The 20989-nt window shown below is 41.6% G+C and overlaps 1 protein-coding gene across 2 annotated transcripts in view; it reads right to left on the bottom strand.

Annotated features, from left to right (window-relative positions):
* Positions 1-19587, bottom strand: part of kcnb1 (potassium voltage-gated channel, Shab-related subfamily, member 1) — a 316525-nt gene extending 296938 nt beyond the window's left edge. Inside the window, exons 1-2 of one of the 2 annotated variants that reach the window (XM_080204920.1) lie at positions 19246-19587; positions 15813-16518 (exon numbers count right to left, since the gene is read on the bottom strand). In XM_080204920.1, the coding sequence (XP_080061046.1) occupies positions 15813-16379 (567 nt within the window). In that variant the 5' untranslated portion in view covers positions 16380-16518; positions 19246-19587. The other variant, XM_080204921.1, reaches the window with a different exon arrangement.
* Between the last annotated feature and the right edge of the window lie 1402 nt (positions 19588-20989).

Genomic DNA, 20989 nt, shown 5'->3' with positions numbered 1-20989 from the left:
TCTTAAAAGGCAATAACAGGCTGCAGTGTTATTGATGACTTGGCTACAGGGAAGGACAGAGTTGCAACTGGATCAAAGAATGAAATGAAACTGAGAGGAAAGCGATGAAGAATTAGAATTGGATGGGCAAATGCAATGTTACCAGCAGGTTAGCTAATGTAGTTCCCACCAAGTTTTTAAATTGAGAAGCCCTCATCGCTGATTCCCAATCTTTCCTTATTCAGCTCAGTAAAATGCTTAAAAATAATAAAAGAAAAACATCATTAATTCCCATCTTCACCTTCTGTCCAAATGAAAACAGCCACAATATCTCAAATCTCCCCTCATGACTACAGTTTCTCATCCTTTTCAGGTATTGTTGAACCAGATTATTTTTTCAACTCTAACTTTATGTCATTGTTCATTACGTGTAGTATGATGATCTCATCAATCTACACGGATTAGACCACTAATTGAAGTAATCTAATTAAAAAGCTATCAAAGCAAAGGTTTAAACTGTGAAGACAACGAGAGAAGGAGCTACGGAGATACAAACAGAAAAGGCATGCTGTGTGGTATTTATGGTATTATGTGTCAGGACAGTGCGTCATAACGCTATTATAAATCACGAAAAGTATGTTTTTAATAGACTGCATTTTTTGAAGACTAAATATTCAGACAGCTCAAAGAGCAGCCAGTCAGGTTTGTGTTTATCTTTTGAGAGGACATATACATTCTTTCTGATATTGACTCAACATTCTTCAGACCAGGAAATGATTGAACACCTTCATTGTAAAAACTGTGAATTTGTGATTCAAGAAACAAGAGGTTTCAGGGTACGTAGGCCACAGGTGGCAGAAAGAATCCAACTGCCTAATGGGATTACCACAGCATTTCACCTGCACCATGATTTGACACTGATAATAGGATCACGACACAGTGGGTGGGATTTTCTGCCCTTCTTCCCCCCGTTTCAAAGCCTTTCTTTCCTTCTGAACGTGGTTTTCAAACAACAGGCATGAATCAAAACAGAGGCTGAGATCTTAAAGTTTTTTAAAAAATGTATTTATTAGTCACAAGTAAGGCTTACATTCACACTGCAACAAAGTTACAGTGAAATTCCCCTAGTCGCCATAGTCAGGCATCTGTGAGGGTCAATTCACCTAACAAGCATGTCTTTCAGATTGTGGGAGGAAACCGGAGCACCCAGAGGAAACCCATGCAGGCACAGGGAGAACGTGCAAACTCCACACAGACAGTGACTCAACCCAGCAATCGAGCTGGGTCACTGGCGCTGTGAAGCAGCAGTGCTCACCACTATGCTACTGTGCATCCCTCCCACTTTTATAAGTTCCTTTTTATATACTGTACCTACGGGGAGTAGATACAGAGGAGATGTCAGGGGTAAGTTTTTCACTCAGGGGGTGGTGGTTGCATGGGATCGGCTGCCGGCGGTGGTGGTGGAGGTGAATTCGATAGGGTCTTTTAAGGGACTTTTGGATAAGTACATGGAACTTAGTAAGATGGAGGGTTATAGGTATGCCTAGTAGGTAGGGATATGTTTGGTGCAACTTGTGGGCCGAAGGGCCTGTTTGTGCCGTAGTTTTTCTAGGTTTCTATGTTCCTATAAGTATTAGTTTAATTCCAATGTAAATTATAGTTGGACAAAATCATGTTTTGGTGCATGTGTGAGCATATGAGTTAGAAAATTTGGCATGTCCACTATGACTATCACCAAGTATTACAGATGCATCATAGAAAGCATCCTTTACGGAAATAGCACAGCTCTAACCAAGACCACAAGAAACTACAAAGGGTCATGAAAGTAGCCCAGTCCATCACACAAACCTCCCTCCCATCCACTGACTCTGTCTACACTTCCTCCTGCCTCGGAAAAGCAGCCAGCATAATCAAGGACCCCACGCACCCTGGACATTCTCTCTTCCACCTTCTTCCATCGCGAAAAAGATACAAAAGTCTGAAAACACATACCACCTAACTCAAGAATAGTTCTTCCCCGCTGCCATCAAACTTTTTAATGGACCTATCTTATACTAAGCTGATCTTTCTCAACACCCACCTGCAACTGCAATACTATGGCTGGTATTTTACGACCTCACTCAGGCGAGGCTCATAAAACCCCATCTGAGGCCAATGGAGAATTCTGTTCTGCGAGCCTTGCCCACCCTGATTCTGGGGCAGGCGAGACAGTTAAATTCTAGCCTATGTTTGTGTAGTTTTGACAGTATAGCTTGCATGATACAATACTTTTCACTTATTCCAATGCATGTGACAATAATAAATCAAGTAAATGAAATCAAACATAGTTTCTTTAATCAACTCCAGGGCAAGAGTGTGAAAAATAAATTAAACTTTTTCCTTTTTAAATGCAAAAAGCTTGCTGCTTGGTTATTGAAAATTAACTCGCTCACTCCAAAAGCAAGGACACACACACACACACACACACACACACACACAATTGTCCATGACATATGATTAGATAAAATCAACTGCCCAGCAATGATGTTGTTAAGTCAGTTGACAACCATGGTAGGTAAACACATCCACGGTAAAAATGGATATTGAAGTAATTATTTTCTCCATATACTTACAAGAACTATTCTTTATCAGACATGAGTTAAGTAAATGGTGTTAACATGAAGAACAACATATATGCTTCAAAGTACATACACATTCATTATGCACTCCACTTTGTAAACAGGCTTTTCAATAACTTATTATGGCTTCCAGTTGGATACAGAAAACCCAATCACAGTAATTCAAATGTAAATTATAGTTGGACAAAATTCAAATCATGTTTCTAAAATTGAGTCTAATTTCAGTTCCACAAAAAGTAGATGTTTGTTAGTGGCAGATGGAACTGATTATAAGCCAAGATACATAACTATATACACAATGCTAATTTGTTTCTCAGCTTAATGGCCACATTGCACAAATAGCATTATACACACTTCAGTGAACACCCAAATCTGAATAAGGGTTTGTGTTCTTAAATTGACATTTTGCCCAGTGCGTACCTGGTGAAAGATAGATGTTGTATTGCAGCACTTGGATTTATCAAGAGCAGCCAGGTTCGAACAGCTGGTAATGGTAGTTCAGATTAATTATGCTTAAAGGGTGCAGGTTCATATTTCCTCAGTCAAAACATCAGCACTGCTGCCTCACAGTGCCGGGGTGTGGGTTTGATTCCCGGCCTGGGTCACTACCTATGAGGAGTCTGCACATTTTCCCCTTGTCTGCGTGGGTTTCCTCCGGGTGTTCCAGTTTCCTCCCACAGTCCAAAAGACATGCTGGTTAGGTGCACTGGCCATGCTAAACTCCACCTCAGTGTACCTGAACAGGCATTGGAGTGTGGCGACTGGAGATTTTCACAGTAATTTCATTGCAGTGTTAACGCAAGCCTACGGTGACACTAGTAAATAAACTTTAATGACGTCTGAACATAGTACCACACACAGCAAGTAAGCCAGCATGCAAACCTGGAATAAACAGAAATTACAAAATACAGTTCGCTTTTATGTTAATTAACCACAAAACTGGTGCACAAGTCAAATTGACCAACCATTTTCTCTGTATACTTTAACAATGTAATTTTTTGCAGCTTTTTGTGTTTCCTGCCTATGACTGATTAATGACATAAGTAATAAACCATCTCAGGATTAGTACTTCTGTGTAACAGCGCTGGATCCAGAAGTAATATAAATAAACAGGAGCTACAAAGAAGTATGAGTGAATAAGGCTGCTGTCGACTTGATAAATGTACCCATGCATTGACACACAGCTAAAATTAGCCATAAGGTGGCAAATGCAGAATTTGAGAAAGGTTGTCTGATTTAATAGGTGAACATGTTATGGATTAGAAAAACATCAGCAAGCTTCAGTTAGTAAAAACAGCACAAAACTGATAGAACTTAGAATATTCCCATTTTGAACCAATGTTGAACAAACTAATTTCCTGGGGGAAGGTTAGTGGCAGCTTAACTGGCCTCAGACCTCCGTGTTACAACAGGGCAAATCATCCAGGATTCCCAAGCCAAAGGCCAGTTAAACCCTCTGTTGGGAAATATGTGCACAGATGATAAAGAGAATAGGATTAAATAATAACCCTACAGTCAATTAGCCCTGTGGAACGTCACTGCTCAACTCAGAACATTAAGAATTTGAATCAGATATTAAAGACTTTGGGAGTTATTTCAAGTATGAAGTGACACCTCCAAGAGTAGAGGACATTGGCTAGATAAAATTCCCAACTATGCTCTCCTTCCCTCCATCTATTCATTCCAAAGGTTTTGCCAAACTTTCCTGTAATAACTGAGGAAATTTGACTGGATTGGAATTTCAAATCCAATTGAAATGCAAAGTAAAACCATTACAATGGTATACATACACTAGTCCCTGCTTGGTATTTTATAAGACCTGGGAAAGGCTTCAACACTGCTGTATTCCTTGGAGTCAGAGCCATGTTTATGGCCTTCACCTTCTCTTCGATGGGGTATAATCCATCCTTGTCAACTCTATACCCAAGGTACATCACCTTATTTACCTGGAACACACATTTTTCCTTTTCAATGCCATGACAAAAAAAAAACGTTCAGACCTCCTCCAAACTCTGCAAATGTTCCTTTGCTGTAGCTCCTGAGATTAAAAATGTCATCCAGTCAGACTGCCACTTCAGCCAACTCTTGAATGATGTTCTCCAACGTAAAATGGCACAAGCCAAAGACACCCCAAAGGGCAAGCGAGAATAGTCATACAGTCCTTTGTGAGTATTTATAGTGACATGCTTCCTGGATGTCATCCAAGTTGCTGTTGGAGGTGGGTGTGGCTCATGTCTAATTTGGAAAACATGTGATCCCCCCACCCCCGGCCAGCTTTGCATACAAGGCTTCTTTGTGTAGTATAAGTTATCTGTCTAAGTGGGAGGTCCTGTTAACTGTCAATTTGTAACCCCCGCAGGGATGGACTGAACTGTCAGGTTTTAAAACTAGGAGTACTGGCACGGTCCATTCAACAAATTGTACTGGGCTCATAATACCAAGTCCTCTAGATGTTGCAATTTGGCCTTTACTTTGGCATATAGTGCATATGGGACCGGTTGTGCCTTTAAGTATTTAGGTCAGGTCTCTGGGTCCACGAGGATCTTGGCCCGAGCACTTGGAACTCTTTAGAATACTTTCCGATAACTTCGTACAGACTTCCAGTACCCATTTTAAAGGTCTGCTGCCAATCCAGGCAGATTTTCTGAAGCCGGTCCCTTACCAAAAGGTTGCACCACTATCATCGGGAATCAGAGTGTCTATTATTTATGCATAACTGGGGTCATGATGTGGAGATGCCGTTGTTGGACTGGGGTAAACACAGTAAGAAGTCTGACAACACCAGGTTTAAGTCCAACCGATTTGTTAGATAGTAAAGTCAACTATCTAAACTATTGAGTTTACTATCAAATAAATAGGTTGGACTTAAATCTGGTGTTGTCAGACTTCTTACTGCGCATAACTGGGGTTACAGTGGACCCAATAATATTTTAAGGCTCCCCCGTGTATGTGGCGGCTTAAAGACAAGATTCCCAATCAGAGTCACCAAAAGGTTTGCTTCCCAATAATAGATACAGCAACTCCTCTGTTTACCTCCATGTTTAGGGAGGTGGTCATTTATCAGGAATGTAATTCCGATTGGAGCCACTTTGGGTGCGATGATGCAATGTGGCCGCATCAATTCCTTGTTCTCAGGCTGGCTTTATTTTATTTTGGCCTGGGTGGTACCTATTTGCCTGTTTCAGTAGCCTTGTCTGTGGCGGACCCTATGACTACAAGTGCAGCACGGATGTGCTTGCTCCTCATTGTATTGTATTGAGAAGGCTTTGCATCTAATTCTGGAACCTCTGACTCCAATCGCCCTTTCCTGGCAGCGAGTGGGAAGTATAAGCATTATCCACTGGGGACATGGTTCTGCAGTATGGACCCCTGAAGCTCCTGGGCTCTTTTTTCCACATTTTCATGGGAAGGGGTCAGTTCTCTGGCTTTCTTGATGCCCAGTTAATAGCCTCCTTTAGGTTGCAATGTTATTAATTCCACATACTAAACGAAATGATCTCTTAACATTTCTGGAAGTGCTGGTACGCACTCAGTGTTCCGCCAATTTCCGCAATCGCAACAAGAATTCAGTGACTCATTTTCTAGGGAGTCGAATCACTGTGTTAAATCTATAGTATTGCAATATAAGAGACGGAGTAGAATTGTGGTGGTCCAATATCTCTACCAATTCATCAAAAGATTTTGTATCTGGGGCTACCGGGTAGGTTAAACTTTTTATGATGCTGAAAGTTGGGGGCCACAAGTGGTCAGAAAGCTGACTTTTTGCCAGTCATCCCCTTCTATCTTATTTGGCCAGAAGAAATATCTCAATATTTCAGAGTAGTGGGGCCAATCCTCCATATCTACATCATAACTTTCCAGTTTCCCAAACAGCAGCATTTTCATTACCTCCTTATCACTATATTACTGGATTCATTGAAGGGCAAGGCTATCCAAAACTTTTCTTGTTCCTCATCAACAATTTATTGACTCAGGGAGCCCAAATGGAAAGGAACATAGTTTATTACAGAATGCAAAGTAAAACCATCGCCATGGTGTATACACACTAGTCCCTGGCTGGGACTGCAGTACAGCAGGCCCAGTCCTGGGCCTGCCTTATAAAAGGCTCCAGCAATGAGTTTCAGCAGGGCAGGCAATGGTTGACATGCAGTGAAGCGTCCAGCTGATGAGCAGGATGATGTTGAAAAGTAGAGGCAAAAGTCAGAAAATGGAGAATCGACAGATCCCAAGGCAGAAGCTTAAGCATTCCTTTTGAATTTACCAAGGGAACCCACATTCAACAAATCCCACAGGGAGTTCAATCAGTGATTCCCCATGGACTTCTTGGGAGCTATCACACTTTTAAAGCTTAAAGTCGAAAGCAGAACAAAGTGAAGGCAGCTTCTATACTGCATCAGAAAGGACCCTGCAATATTTTGCATTTTACATCATTCAAATCCCTAATCAAACCGTATCCTGGACCCTTTCCATTAAGTAAGACACTGCAGAAATTACAATGGTTTCTCTATGCAAAAAACTGGGGTATAATTTATTTTACTGAAAAAAATCCCACATTCACTCTAACTGATTTTAAATTCTGCAAAAGTCACAATAAACCAACATACTTAAGTGGATGATAAATATTATTCACTGAGTTAAGTGAATTATGATTCAAACAACAATGAAGGTGTTAATAGAGAGTTCAGTTTCTTTGAAAGAATTTGAATATTTAGTGCTAAATACTACCATTATTTTCATTATTACATTAACATGAATTATTGGCAAAAGCTAAAGAGTTTCTATTTCAGACATTGCTACTCCGATGGAATTAAACTGCTTCACGAAATTACAGTTCATCAATTCTCAAATGCTGCTGCAATAAAGACTGAATTTCACAAAATGCTAAAAAAAAAATGACATGACTGGCATGCATGAATTCAAAAAGTAAGAGCTTGCAACCAGGTATTGGTTAAGAATGTACCTTTGTTTAAGTCATGCTGTTAAGAATTAAAATCACTATAATGGCTGTTTTGCAGATTACTCCTTCAATGACATATCAGAAGTTCTACTGCATGGCAAAATATGTGCTGAAATGGTCCCCAGAGCAATGTTCAAACTAACTTATTTCTCTTGAGTTAAAAAATAATGCTTCTTCTTATACAATTACCAGTTTTAATTGAACTAGTACATTAGTCAGAAGCACAATAGTGAATGTAGGTCAGTTGCGGCTTTGCAAACATATTGCAACTCCAAATAGAATCTCCAGAATGCTGGTAAAATCAAGTGCACACTGACATCCCCCTGGTTCATCAATCATCCACAGGAACTACTCCGGTAACAAAAATGCAGGAAATATTCCACTTTGGTCAGGTACGTTTTGAACTTTTGGGAATAAAAACAACTCAGTCAAAGAACAAAGAACAATATAGCACAGGAAGAGGCCCTTTGGCCCTCCAAGTCTGCACCAGTCATGTGTTCCTAACTAGACCATCCGTTTGTATCCCTCTATTCCCTGTCTGTTCATGTGGCTACCTAGATAAGTTTTAAATGATCCTAACATGTCTGCCTCAACCAACTTGCTTGGGAATGCATTCCAGGCTCCCACCACCCTCTGTGGAAAAATCATCCCCCACATACCTGTAATAAACCTTGCCCCCCTTACCTCGAACTTGTGACCCCTTGTGTTTGTCATTTCTGACCTGGGAAAAAGCTTCCAACTGTTCATCCTATCTGTGCCTTTCATAATTTTATAAACTTCTATTAGGTCGCCCCTCAATCTCCGTCTTTCCAGGGAGAACAACCCTAGCTTACTCAATCTCACCTCATAGCTAATACCCTCCATACCAGGCAACATCCTGGTAAACATTTTTTGCACTCTCTCCAAAGCCTCCACGTCCTCCTGGTAGTGTGGCGGCCAGAACTGGATGCAGTATTCCAAATGTGGCCTAACCAACTTTCTACATAACTGCAACATCATATGTTAACTTTTATACTCTATGCTCCATTCAATAAAGGCAAGCATGCCATATGCCTTCTTCACTACCTTTTCCACCTGTGCTGCCAATTTTTAAGGATCTGTGGACTTGCACACCCAGATCCCTCTGTGTGTCTATACTCCTGATGGTTCTGCCATTTATTGTATAGCTCCCCCCTGCATTAGATCTACCAAAATGCATCATTTCGCATTTATCTGGATTAAATTCCATTTGCCATTTTTCCATCCAATTTTCCAGCCTATCTATTATCCTGCGTGTAATCTCTGACAATGTTCATCACTATCTGCAACTCCAGCAATCTTTGTGTCCGCAGACTTACTAATCAGACCAGCTAAAGCTTCTTCCAAATCATTTATAGTCAGACAAATCTATGGCATAAATAATTATCAGATCCCTAATTATGTGAGGGAAGCTATGTTATAATCTTCAGGAAATTTCAACTTGATATTAAATGGAGTGTGAGAAATTAACCAATCCTTTTTCCCCTCCATGAAGAATTTGATCAGGTATTAAAGGCCGCCCTGAACCTTGGGAGTCATTTCAGAGTACCTCCATTCAGATCATCAGCAGCATGGTGGCACTGTGATTAGCACTGCTACTTCACAGCATCAGGGACCTTGGTTCGATTCCAGCCTTGGGTGACTGTCTGTGTGGAGTTTGCACATTGTCCCCTGTGTCTGTATGAATTTACTTCAGGTACTCTGGTTTCCTCCCATAACCCAAAGGTTTGCAGGTTCAGTGGACTAGCCACGCTAAACTGCCCCTCAGTGTCTCAACACACATGTGGGTTACAATGGATTAGAGGGGCAAATGTGTGGGGTTATGGAAATAGGGCAGGGGATGGGCCTGGGTATGATGCTCTATCAGAGAGTTGGATACAGACTCAATGGGTTGAATGGCCTTCTTCTGCACTGTAGGGATTCTATGAACAGCATAACTCTAACCTTCCAGTCACCTGTCATTTTAATTCTCTTCTCTGCTCCCATCTGACTTCTCCGTGCTTCACTTGTTCTAGTGAAGTTATCATAGAATAGAATCTTAGAATCCCTACAGTACAGAAGGAGACCATTTGACCCATTGAGTCTGCACTGACAACAATCATACCCTATCCCCATAACCCCAAATATTTACCCTGCTAATCCACACAAAACTAGGGTCAATTTGCATGGCCAATCAACCTAACCAGCGCGTCTTTCAGACTGTGGGAGGAAACCAGAGAACCCAGAGGAAACCCCCACACAGACACGATGAGAAGGTACAAACTCCACACAGACAGTGACCCAAGTTGGGAATCGAACGTGGGATCCTATCGCTGTGAGGCAGTAGTGCTAACCACGAGTGCCACCGTGCCACCCTAATCTATGCAAGCTTAAGGAACGGTGCCTCATCTTTTGGTTTGGCACTTCACAGCCTTCTGGCATTTGTGACATTGGAGTTAACAATTTCATAACCTTTGCCCCATCTCTTGTTAATTTAGTTGTCCCTTTACTATCTCCTTTTTCCTTACATCACCATCGCTTTTGTCATTTAATTTCACCTGGTTTCCACGCTGCCGCAAAAATTCTCTTTCATTCTTTCCACCCTTCCCTTTTACCCACTCTCCGTGCTTGCTTAAAACTTGCTCCACCTCTAGGTTTTCAAGTTGTGATGAAAAATCATCCACCTGAAACATTAGCTTTGTTTCTCTCGTCACAGATGCTGCCTGACCTGCTGAGTATTTGTGCTTTTATTTCAGATATCTTGCATCTTTGTATACAAAAATCAATATGTTTCTGTAGAATAGAGTGAAAATATCTATCACAGCATGTTTGATCATTTTAATGTAAAATGTGGATGCAATACAGATTAAATAGTTTTAGCCTTTAATCAGTTAACACAACATTATATTACTTGGTAATTTGTGTAAAGGTTTAGGAGATCCAACATATTGCACCCTGGACAAGGATGTGAACCAGATTAGCATATTTAAATCCTCCTTTAAATATGCTATGTTGGTTTTAAGCTGGATTCTCCCTACTCCTGGGATTCTCCGACCCTTGGGGACAGCAGGAACCTGACACGATTCACTACTGAGTTCCAAAATCAGAAAGCAGCTGTGATGGCCACGTTGGGAGGCTTGGAGGCTAATGAAGCCCCTGGCTGGACTGGCAAATGGTTGTGTAGTGCGCTGGCACTGCCACCTGCACCCTGGCAATGCCAGAAGGGGAGCTGAAGGGGTGGGGAGGGGGTGGCTGGAGGGGATGGGGCATGGGGGGCCTCTATGGGGCAGGGTAGGGGGGCTGCTGGAGGAGGGGGGAAGGGGAGGCACGGGGAAGCTCCTGAAATGGGAAGTCCTTTGCTGATCCCATAGCGTGGTGTTGCTCACTTAGTTGGGGTGAGGGGCTGCTGGGAGTGGATGCAGGTACCAGCAAATGGGGGGAGCTGATGCCAGCGAATGGGTCTTAGCCAGTGCGTAGGAGTGGGGGGGTATGTGTAGGGTTGGCTGGAGATCAGGGCACCCTTTAAAATTGGTGTCCCAATCTCCAAGGAGCTGGTCTTGCCAGCGTCTTTAGGTCTCTACTCCAAAAAAGCTTCTAAATGTGGGTGAATTGTGAACTGAATTGCAGTGACTCTCCCAGCAGGAATCTCACTGGTTTTCCTGCTGGGAATTTTTTTGGGGAGAATTAAGTCCCGTGTTAGGTTGCTAACTATTGTCATAGTGGGCAATGGTGACATGTACTATTTGAGGCAAAGATACAATTTGATTGGGTCCAATAAATTGTTAGATGATACATCACAACAGACATAAATAATGGTTGTTAATAGTTGTCAGCATTGTGGCACCAACCCTAACAGTGCTCAACACCACACAGTCATTCGTTACAAAGCACACAATGGGACTAATCTTCTGTACTCTACACATCATTAATCCAAAAGAGATATAATAAATAGCTTGAAAGATCTGCATATATTAAAAACACATCATGTCTCTGAGTAATATTTCAATGCACTTCACATAAACTATTTTAATGTGCTTACACTGTTATTATGCAGGAATGGCGGTCATGTACAGCAGTCAATTTGAGCAAAATACCACCAACAACAATGAGAAAGATGGTCAGTTCATCTGTTCTGTGTGATATTGGTAAAGGGATATCTGCTTGCTGGTATAGACAACTGAATACTTATCAAGTTTTACACATTAGTTTGATGAAACCTTTCAACCATAGACTTATAAACCTAGGATGTAGTCCATTGATTTAGTTATTTCAGCAGATAAGTTCTTTAAGATTGGCATTTAAGACAGTAATGATGTTGCTGCTGTATCTCTTCTCGCACTTAGTGGTGACAAGGCAGACTTTCCATAGTGAGGTTTTTCCTGGAACAGGTTGCTAGCCTGTTGACAAAAGGCCTATAGTTTGAGGAGTGCCACTTTGCACCAAGCACTTATGGCCTGCCATTGGTGTGTATTGGAAGGATTTTACCAGTTGGTGCTCAATCTATTGGCCGTATTATGAACTCACCTTCATTGGCCATCAAGTCCAGGGTGGGTCTTGAACCTGGAATTTCTGGGTCAGGGCAGGGACACTATGGATTGTGCCACAAGGTCTCTGTGTTTTATTGATATATCAGAGCATTTTTCTAAGAATTTTAATTAGATTGGGGCTTTTATGCAGTTTACAGTTTGCAATAAATGATTGTTTTCTCTGTATGTTTAATTTATATTGTAATCATTAGACTTAATTGGAAAATATGTCAAGAAAATATATGGAATATTAACCTCAATAAAAATCAATCACTGCTGGCAGAAATGAAAGGCATCATTATATAATTACTCTTTACAATCAACAATTTATTTGTCTTAACATTAAAAAATGCAATACTCATATGAATACTCCCTAAACACAAACAAAAGTCTTGATATCACTGCTAACTCAGTCTTCTGTACTGGTCTATCTAATTTCGCTGCTTTAGGTTGTGTGATTTATCACACCTCTGCTGCAAATTGTGAAGACAAGCCACACTTTCAGAACATATTACCAGGGTACCCAAAACAAGTCACCAGGAGAACCACATAGTGCCAATGCTGCCATGTCTTGTCCCTTCTAATTCTCCCCTTCCCTCAGTGGCTTAGTGTCACTGATAGTAACTGCCTACTCAGCACAGTTCAGAATTAACCAGAATTCTGAGTCTGAATTGAACCACTCCCCTAAGAGCACACTCACTGTGGTATACGCCACAATATACGCTGCCTTTACACAAAATATCTTTTACAATACCTGATACATTTTGGAAGTTATAAAGCCCTTATTTCATTTGGAAATATTTGCTATACAATGACGTATTTTGTTCCATTGAGTGTTACTTTCTATGTTGACCAGGGTTTTGAAAACTTTCAAATTCAGTGCATCTATGAAGGTATGTTTAAACTTTAAGTTTGGCATTTAAGATTGCACTTATACAATTTACTATTTTTTCCTAGATTTAAATTACTGAGAAGCTTTTGTGCATTTTACCGTTGCAGTAAGCAATTCATTATCATGTTTGTTTCAGTTGATTTTCCTAATTTACACTGTAATTATTTTCTGTCAAAACCTAATTAGAAAAAAAATCAGGAAACTGGGAAATTATACAGATTATTAATCTACGTAGCAGGGACTGCTCTGATCAAGAGCGAAGGAAAGCTGTGAAATGTGTTTTGTTGCACTAAACATATTCTGGATGATGAAGTTATTGAGAACGAACATCAATCTATTTCAAGTATAAATCAGAGGTAGTCATTTATTTGGGAAACATGACCTTTGATACACATGCAATAAATCACAGGCAAATGCAGCCTTTCTTGAAACACCGTCCAAGATCGCTCGCAGATATAAACGCTCCACCTTGCAATTGTACATTTTTCTTTGAGAAAATCTAAATATTGACATCCCAAATTCTGTTACATATATGTCCATTCTGAAGATTCCATAAAAATAAATCTATTTACATAACTCCTGCAGCAATATGTTCTCTTTTCCCTTTACAAGAGTGCAAGGAAGGCCATCTGTGAGCTAAATATGATTCTATTAAGTATAGATATGAAAAACTTAGAATTCACAGATGAAAAGAACTCTTTCAAGATAAATCAACAAAGAAGGTGCTGTGTAACGGTATAAATTAAACAAGAGTGACACAGATAAACTGACAGTTATGCCTGTGTGCATGCACACAGCAACAAACGTGTTAATAAGAGAGAAAGGATAAAAGTATTAACTAAAATGTCAAACATGCACATGTTAATAAATTCATAAAATTGGTAACAGGATTAATGAGGCAGCTTGGGCTGGTGTGAAATGTACCAATGCATTTTCAATAAGCTGCACAATCTGTCCTAATGAAAATATAAAATGTAGTAAATTATAAAAATGAACATGGGATAGTTTGATGCTTTGAAAACTGATGATAAGAGATGACACCATGAACTGTTAGAGTAGTAAGTCTGTTTCACACCAGTAACTACACATAACTTAATACTGCTTCATGCAAATTAGACTCCACGACAAGTACCATCTGCCTGAATTGAACTGAAGCCCCACATGAACCTTTTTTCATCTCTATCTAATTCAACTTTTCCCACTGCTTTTGCTCTAGCATTACACTGGACTTGACAAGTTGTCAAACATATCAAAAATATATATATTTGTAAGTTGTGCTGTCCAATGGATGGTTGGGAGTTTCAGTCAGTTACTTTTAAGGATCCTGATTTCCTTCCAGGGAAATCTCAGTACATTAACTTGAATAGTACCCATCCCAGGGCAAATTCTACCTGGTTCATGGGAGACACAGTCTTAATGAACTTAACAGATAATGCTGTAATACTATTCTATTTTATTTTCTTAATTGTTATTATTAAAAACTAATGTAGTACTGCTGACTGAATGAGTAGTCACTAATTAAACATTTGAGACAGTAGATAATACCCGTCTTCCTTATCATACTTTCCACTGCATTAATTCATTGTTATTTTAAATTAATGATCACTATCACTGATTGCCTATCTAGTTTATTTAAAAATGCTTTTTGATATTGTCTGCACATCAGCGCATGAAATTTCAACTCTTTTTGCAACATACCAGTAGCAATATGTTCCAAACACTTCAAATTCATTTGCAGGTTGATGCTCTAAAACTGCAGTTTATGCAGATGTTTTTAAACTATTTATGTTTTAATTTGGAAATAGCAGGTTGATACAAAGGACATTTGTTCAAACAGGTCTAAGGATTGAAGTTATACACAATTTAAACAATTGATTCTTAGACAGTACAATGATCACCTCAATAATTCACTGGCCTTCGGTTGTCCTCTGCACTGGATTAGCTTTTGTCCACTGTGAAGTTGGGAGCAGTAGAGCACAAGAGTAACACGGCCACCGAATCATCTATTCTCATGAGATTGGCTTACCATCTTTAATATCATCAGTCCTCATTCAGTTATTTAGGCATCTCACTACAATGTATTTGGCATTAATTGGTGAAGACAAAGTCAACACGGTACGAACATTGAAACAGAGGACAAGTGTACACATTCCATTAGATACTTCTATTCCGCTCCAAGTTCGAGAAACTTCCCGAAAAATGGGGACCAGGAATCCTTTCCAACAGGAGTTTCCCAAACAAGGTTGGAGCAATCCAGGTTAGCTACTTTCACCAAAGACAATGAAAGCACACTCATTGAAATTCACAGCCAATCATATGATGCAAAGCACTTTCTAAAGTCAATTCAGGCATAATTTGACTGCTCCCAGCAAATAATTTAATAAATCAGTTAAACGCGCGCAGTGGGCAACAGAGTATTGCGGCTGACAGCTGCATAAACAGGTCCCTCTATAAAATAGTATTCAAATCGCGATCTTGTGCCAGCGTTTGTGCGGTGAAGACATTAAGTATCTTTGAACCAAACAAGTGTGATCTAGAAATCTGAGCAAATCCTGAAAATAACTAATTACAATGATTCAACGAAGTATTGCACATTTTAAAATGTGGGGCAGCTATTACATTTACTTGTTCTTTATATCTCTCACAGCACGATACTCTATTATAGATTATGCTGGATGAACTGTCAATCTAGATTTACTCGAATTATCACTTCATCTTCAAACGGCTGCCATACAGCGCCAGATACCATGCAATTTTGAAAATCTACTTGTCCCGAATTCGGTTGAATGGAGCAATTATTCTGGAATTCAAAGCGTGCAGTAAATTTACCAAAGGATGATTACCTTGGCAGCCATCGAGGAGCTGGGCTTTTCTAAAAGGTCCCATAGTTTCTTCCTTTTCTCTGCACAGAAGGTGTTATCAAACTCTTCTCCCTCTCTGTCCCTCATCGTCTCCGCTTCTCGTTTCAGCTCCTCGTTCATCTGCTCTTTTTTCTGATGGTACCTGGCCTGACAGCAGGACTCCAGGTAGATCTCGTCTATCCCCCAATAGTCCAGCTCCTGGCTGAAGGATAGGGCGCACATCTCTTCCATCATATGCAACTTGCCCGTGCGGTAAAAATTCAAAATCGACGTAAAAGCCCCGGGGTGACGGTCAAAAAAGTACTCGTTTCCCTCCAGATTGTAATCATCACAGCTTTCCATCAGGGACTCGTGAGTATTGCAATCTCGAAGCTTACCCAGCCGCGTCCGGGGCAACCTGTCCAAGGTTCTCCAAAGTACTTCATGTGCAAGCCCCCCAACGTTGAGCTTTACCCTTCTGGAACACGCCTTACTCCGGATGATCTCCATGGGATCCGGGGGCAGGGAGGAGGTCGATCGAGATTCCCCTCTGTTTATTCCCGCGGGCATTTTTTCCAGTTTTGTTTTTGTACGTTGTTGTGTCTCTTCAATAAGGCTGAATTTAACAGATCACATGAACTGCCCGGGCTTTCTCAGGACTCAGTGCAAGGGGCTTTTCATCTGGCCGTTTGTGCATCCATTCTCGAAGCTGGGGAAATAAAGGTATTTGGTAGTGAGATCCAATAGGTTTCTCAGATCCAAATGACCTACAAAACGGAGCAAGTGCATCCCTCTTTAGCGCGGTGTCAGGTAGAGCGGGCGCGCTGCTTTATCCATTAATCAGTCAAACAAATAGCTCGTTTAATCTGCTCAAGGGGACAGATTGCTCTCTCTCTCTCTCTCTGAGCAGGCGAGCTCCCAATGGCCAGAGCCCGTGTTGCGGCAGGAGGCCAGTGAGAGCTGTCCACATGCCGGAGCTGAAAGACAGCGCAGCCACAGGGCAGCACACACCGAGCTGGGGCAGGGTGGGGGGAATCACATTACATACTGAGAAGCCCACAAACTCCTCCAACTTATCCCCATCAACAAATGGCAAGATTCTAACGAAGAACCATCATTTCATTGCAGATCACAGACCCTGCCAGGTCTTAGTCGAGAAATAAAGCTCATTTGCTGATCTTGCCTTTACGTCAATATTGTTGGGTTTAAATAAAATCTGCTGCAACTCTAGATTTCAGCCCGCCTGGTAAACTGCTTCTCAGGGACACTGATAACAATTTTGGTTTCCACTCATAAACCTGCTGTTTTGCCTTTCACTTGATTCAACAGCAGCCTGTATCTGCAATATAAAAACTGAAATAACATTGACTGCACATTAAACCCGGCACAGAGCCACCGGAGAGCTGATGCATTTTTAAATTACATATTTTATTTCTCTCGCGATTTGTTATTGTTAAGGATAAAGCTGTAACTTCTACAATAAGCAGCCGCATTGACGTACTGTTTGGAAGCCAGCCTCGGAGATATTGCGAGCCACTGTTGTGTACATGTTTAAATAATATTGAAGTCTGCCCACGTACGTCAAAAATACCCCCATCGCTGTCTCTTTAAAGACACCGGGATGTTTTAATCTCAAGGAAATGAAGACATTTCTGTACAATGACCACCACGTGGCTGACTGACAGAGTCCTCAAAAAACCCCGAAGTCAACTTACTGCCAATTGCCAAAGACATCCTAATGAGTTTCCATCTGAAGATGACAGATCCATGCTGCCCCCGCATCCCTTAACTAAAGTTACTGCCATTTTATTGTTTATTACCCCCCCCCGCCCCCAGCTAGTTTAACAGTTTATATATTCCAGTCCCCCTCCCTGCCCAGAGCCGGGTTTAAATTGAGTGCAAATTTAAGAAGACATGGCCTTCTCCCCTGCAATTGTGTGAATGTGCAATCGCCCCCCACCCTCCAAACAGAACGCCACTTCCATTCCATTGTTGGTGAGGATTCAGAGCAGCTATTATATGGGGGAGAAGCGGCTGGTCTCTTTATTTTTGCCAAATTGCCTTCTTGTCATCAATCTTACTCTGCCAATCTCCATCAGAAACGTGGTGGTAATGGGCTGTCATTTGGGACTGACAGCTTCTCCCCACACTCTCTCTCTCTCTCACACACACCGACAGACACACACAGGTACATTCAACACAGGCCAGGGAGGTGAAACAACCCTTTAAAACAAAGGAATAAATCTCTCCAAGTGGCCTCTTTTGAAAACTTCGCCGCCCAGCAATTCACGGGTCTGACATGTGAATGTGGTCTGGCCAGCTGGGTGAGAAATGGACAGGTTCTCAAGAGCTGCCAGAGTGTGGGCCAAAATAATAACAAATGGGATGTTTCCCAAACATGTTCGGAGTGAGGAGACTAACACGTTATTTTTACACGAAAAAAAAGGTACTTCAACACCCGGGCCAGTCTGAGCAACAACAACAAAAGACTGGCACTGTGCGAGATGAATTTGATTTCACTGGTTATGTCAGAACAGATTTCGAACGCTGCAGCCACCCCGGCAGCACTGGGGTGATGGGGGCGAGGGTGGCACTCACTGACCACTTTTGTGTAATTTTAAAATGGACAAATGAAGTCTAAGTATGGCACTGCGGGCGAGTGGTTTGAAACCCAGACTAATGCACCCCCCCCATCAAAGCTCAAGCCCGAATGCCCAACTTCCGATCGGATCTTCACTCCTGTCCAGTCTTCCCTGGCAAAATCCCCTTGTCTTCTTAAGTTTACGTTCTGCATTCGGCTTATTAATTAACATTAATATGTGATTTCCTGGCGGCGAAGTTTTCATAAGAGGTCACTTGAAGAGATGTATCCCTCTGTTTAAAGGGGTTGCTTCACCTCTCTGGCCGTGTTGAATGTACCTGTGTGTGTGTGTGGAGCAGCTCTCTTGTTGCTCAGTCCCCCCCCCCCCCACCCCCCCAAAGATAACAATCCATTTCCGCCATCGTTTCTGATGGAGATTCGCAGAGTAAGGTTGACAACAAAAGGGCAATTTGGCAGAAAAAAAGAGACTATTCAACCCCCCAATAGCTCTCTGATCCTCACTAACAACGGAATGGAAGTGGCGTTCTGTTTAATTGATGTCCAATTACCATCGCATTGTTTATCTTTACAATTGGGTCGCCACCGAATCTGAACCGGGTGGCTGGAGGTGCCATAGGTTTTTTGAAATAAATAAACGTGAGCTAATTTAAAATATATATATGTAACGTTTTAACTGCAGTGGATAAAGCCGGCATCTTAAACATGCACATCTGTTACTTACCCTGCCGATTACAGTAATAATATCTTTTTTTAAACCCATCAAACGCGGAGATTATGTCCATAGCCTAAAATTAGCCGGAGATGATGTAAGAATGATTTCTTTTTTTTACGAACCTTGTGTAAAAGCTTTTGCTGTTTTGGAAATAGAATCCTACTGGATTAACACGAGCTGTTTTAGAGATGGAAACGGCTTCGTAACAGCACCCGAGGAATAAATACAGATCTGCCCAGCTCCTGCCCGGCTCTCAGCTGCACGTTTTATCATCCACTTCGGTTTTCTTCTCGACCTCTCCCCCTCCTCCAGGGTCCAAATAATGCCGTGATCCGTGGACGGCTTTCCTAATTTATTTCCGCTGTCTGTCAATGGAAATCAACAAGTCTAGTCTGTTTCTGCGAAGGTTCCTTCATCCCTGATTCTTCCTGAATTAAGAAGGTCCTTAATCTGGGAGATAATGAGAGGAAATAGCGGCACCTACAGGTTTACAGTCAACTCCTCAAACCCGGCTTCAGTTTCACCGAAGAGGTTCTTACTGATTTCAGATTTACTATTAAGGTTTCGCATCCTGTGCATCAGATTTGGTTTTAATTTCATTCCCCCACTGCACTTGCTTTCATTGCATTTCCCCGGGAAGTTTAGAGAGTTATAGGAACTGTAACACAAGGTGGTGGTCTGGTAGGTCCCTCTGACCTTTATAAGGACTGTCATCCACTTTATCGTATTTCCCGATTCTTTACTCCTCCCTCCCCACCCCACCACCACCTTCCACCCCACCGCACCCCCCCCCCCCAAATAAAACAGGACAATGCAGTTCCAGGGTCAGCTTCTGATCTCATTCCAGTGTGATACGCACAGTATGGCCATCCCCTTCTGGCGGCTGCTTTAAGTTTAGTGTCACAAGTAGGCTTACACTAACGCTGCAATGAAGTTATTGTGAAAACCCTTTAATCACCACACTTCAGCGCCTGTTCAGGTACACTGAGGGAGAACTTATAATGGCCAATGCACTTAACCAGCACGTCTTTCAGACTATGGAAGGAAACCTGAGCACCCAGGGGAAACCCATACAGACACGGGGAGAACGCGCGCATTCCGCACAGTCAGCCAAAGCTGGAATCGAATCCGACTCCTTGGTGCTATGAGGCAGCAGTGCTAACCACTGTGCCACTGTACTTTGAGCTTGTTGACACCCTGGTTTGAGTTTGCTGCCACCAGGATGGTGTCGAACCAAAATGCTTGTAGTTCATCGCATATCTGGAGCACTTAGTAAACTGAAGCAGTTAAAAAAGAAATAAATGTTCTCAGTCTGCATTCTCATGGGTATCTGAGCTCCAGGTGTGTTAAGTACGTGTAGATCTCTCTCATGCAATGGAGAGAGTGATAATTCACAATTAGTAATATAAATAGGATTTTGGTGAGAACCATTCATGGTCACAGGTCGGTGCCATAGAATAACCACACCTCACGATGAAACAACACAACTTTCTTCATAATTAAAAGAGTAAAGCCACGAATTATATCCTTTTCTGACTATGATCTAGTTATGATATTCTTGCTTGTTCCCATTCATCTCACTGCAGTATTTGTTACAGGGTCATATCATCCTCCTTCAATCTCTCTACTCGGCTGCCTAGCTCAGTGGGACATCACTTGTTTGGTTACACTTATTCATCGAATCATAGTCAGAGCATCCCTATCTATGACTGAAATAGAGTTGGAACTGCTGCTCGGGAGAGTCCCAAACATACATCCTTAGCCCCCTCTTTCTCATCTATGTGTGGCCTCTAGGCAAAATCATCCATAGACACATGGTCAATTTCCACATGTATGGAGTGTAATGCTCCACCATCTCTCTCAACT

This window comes from Carcharhinus amblyrhynchos, chromosome 16, assembly GCF_965287045.1.
Source record: "Carcharhinus amblyrhynchos chromosome 16, sCarAmb.v2.hapA, whole genome shotgun sequence".
In the NCBI taxonomy this organism is placed as follows: domain Eukaryota; kingdom Metazoa; phylum Chordata; class Chondrichthyes; order Carcharhiniformes; family Carcharhinidae; genus Carcharhinus; species Carcharhinus amblyrhynchos.
The sequence above is the reverse complement of the archived record's forward strand: the minus strand, read 5'-3'. Positions and strand labels throughout refer to the sequence as shown.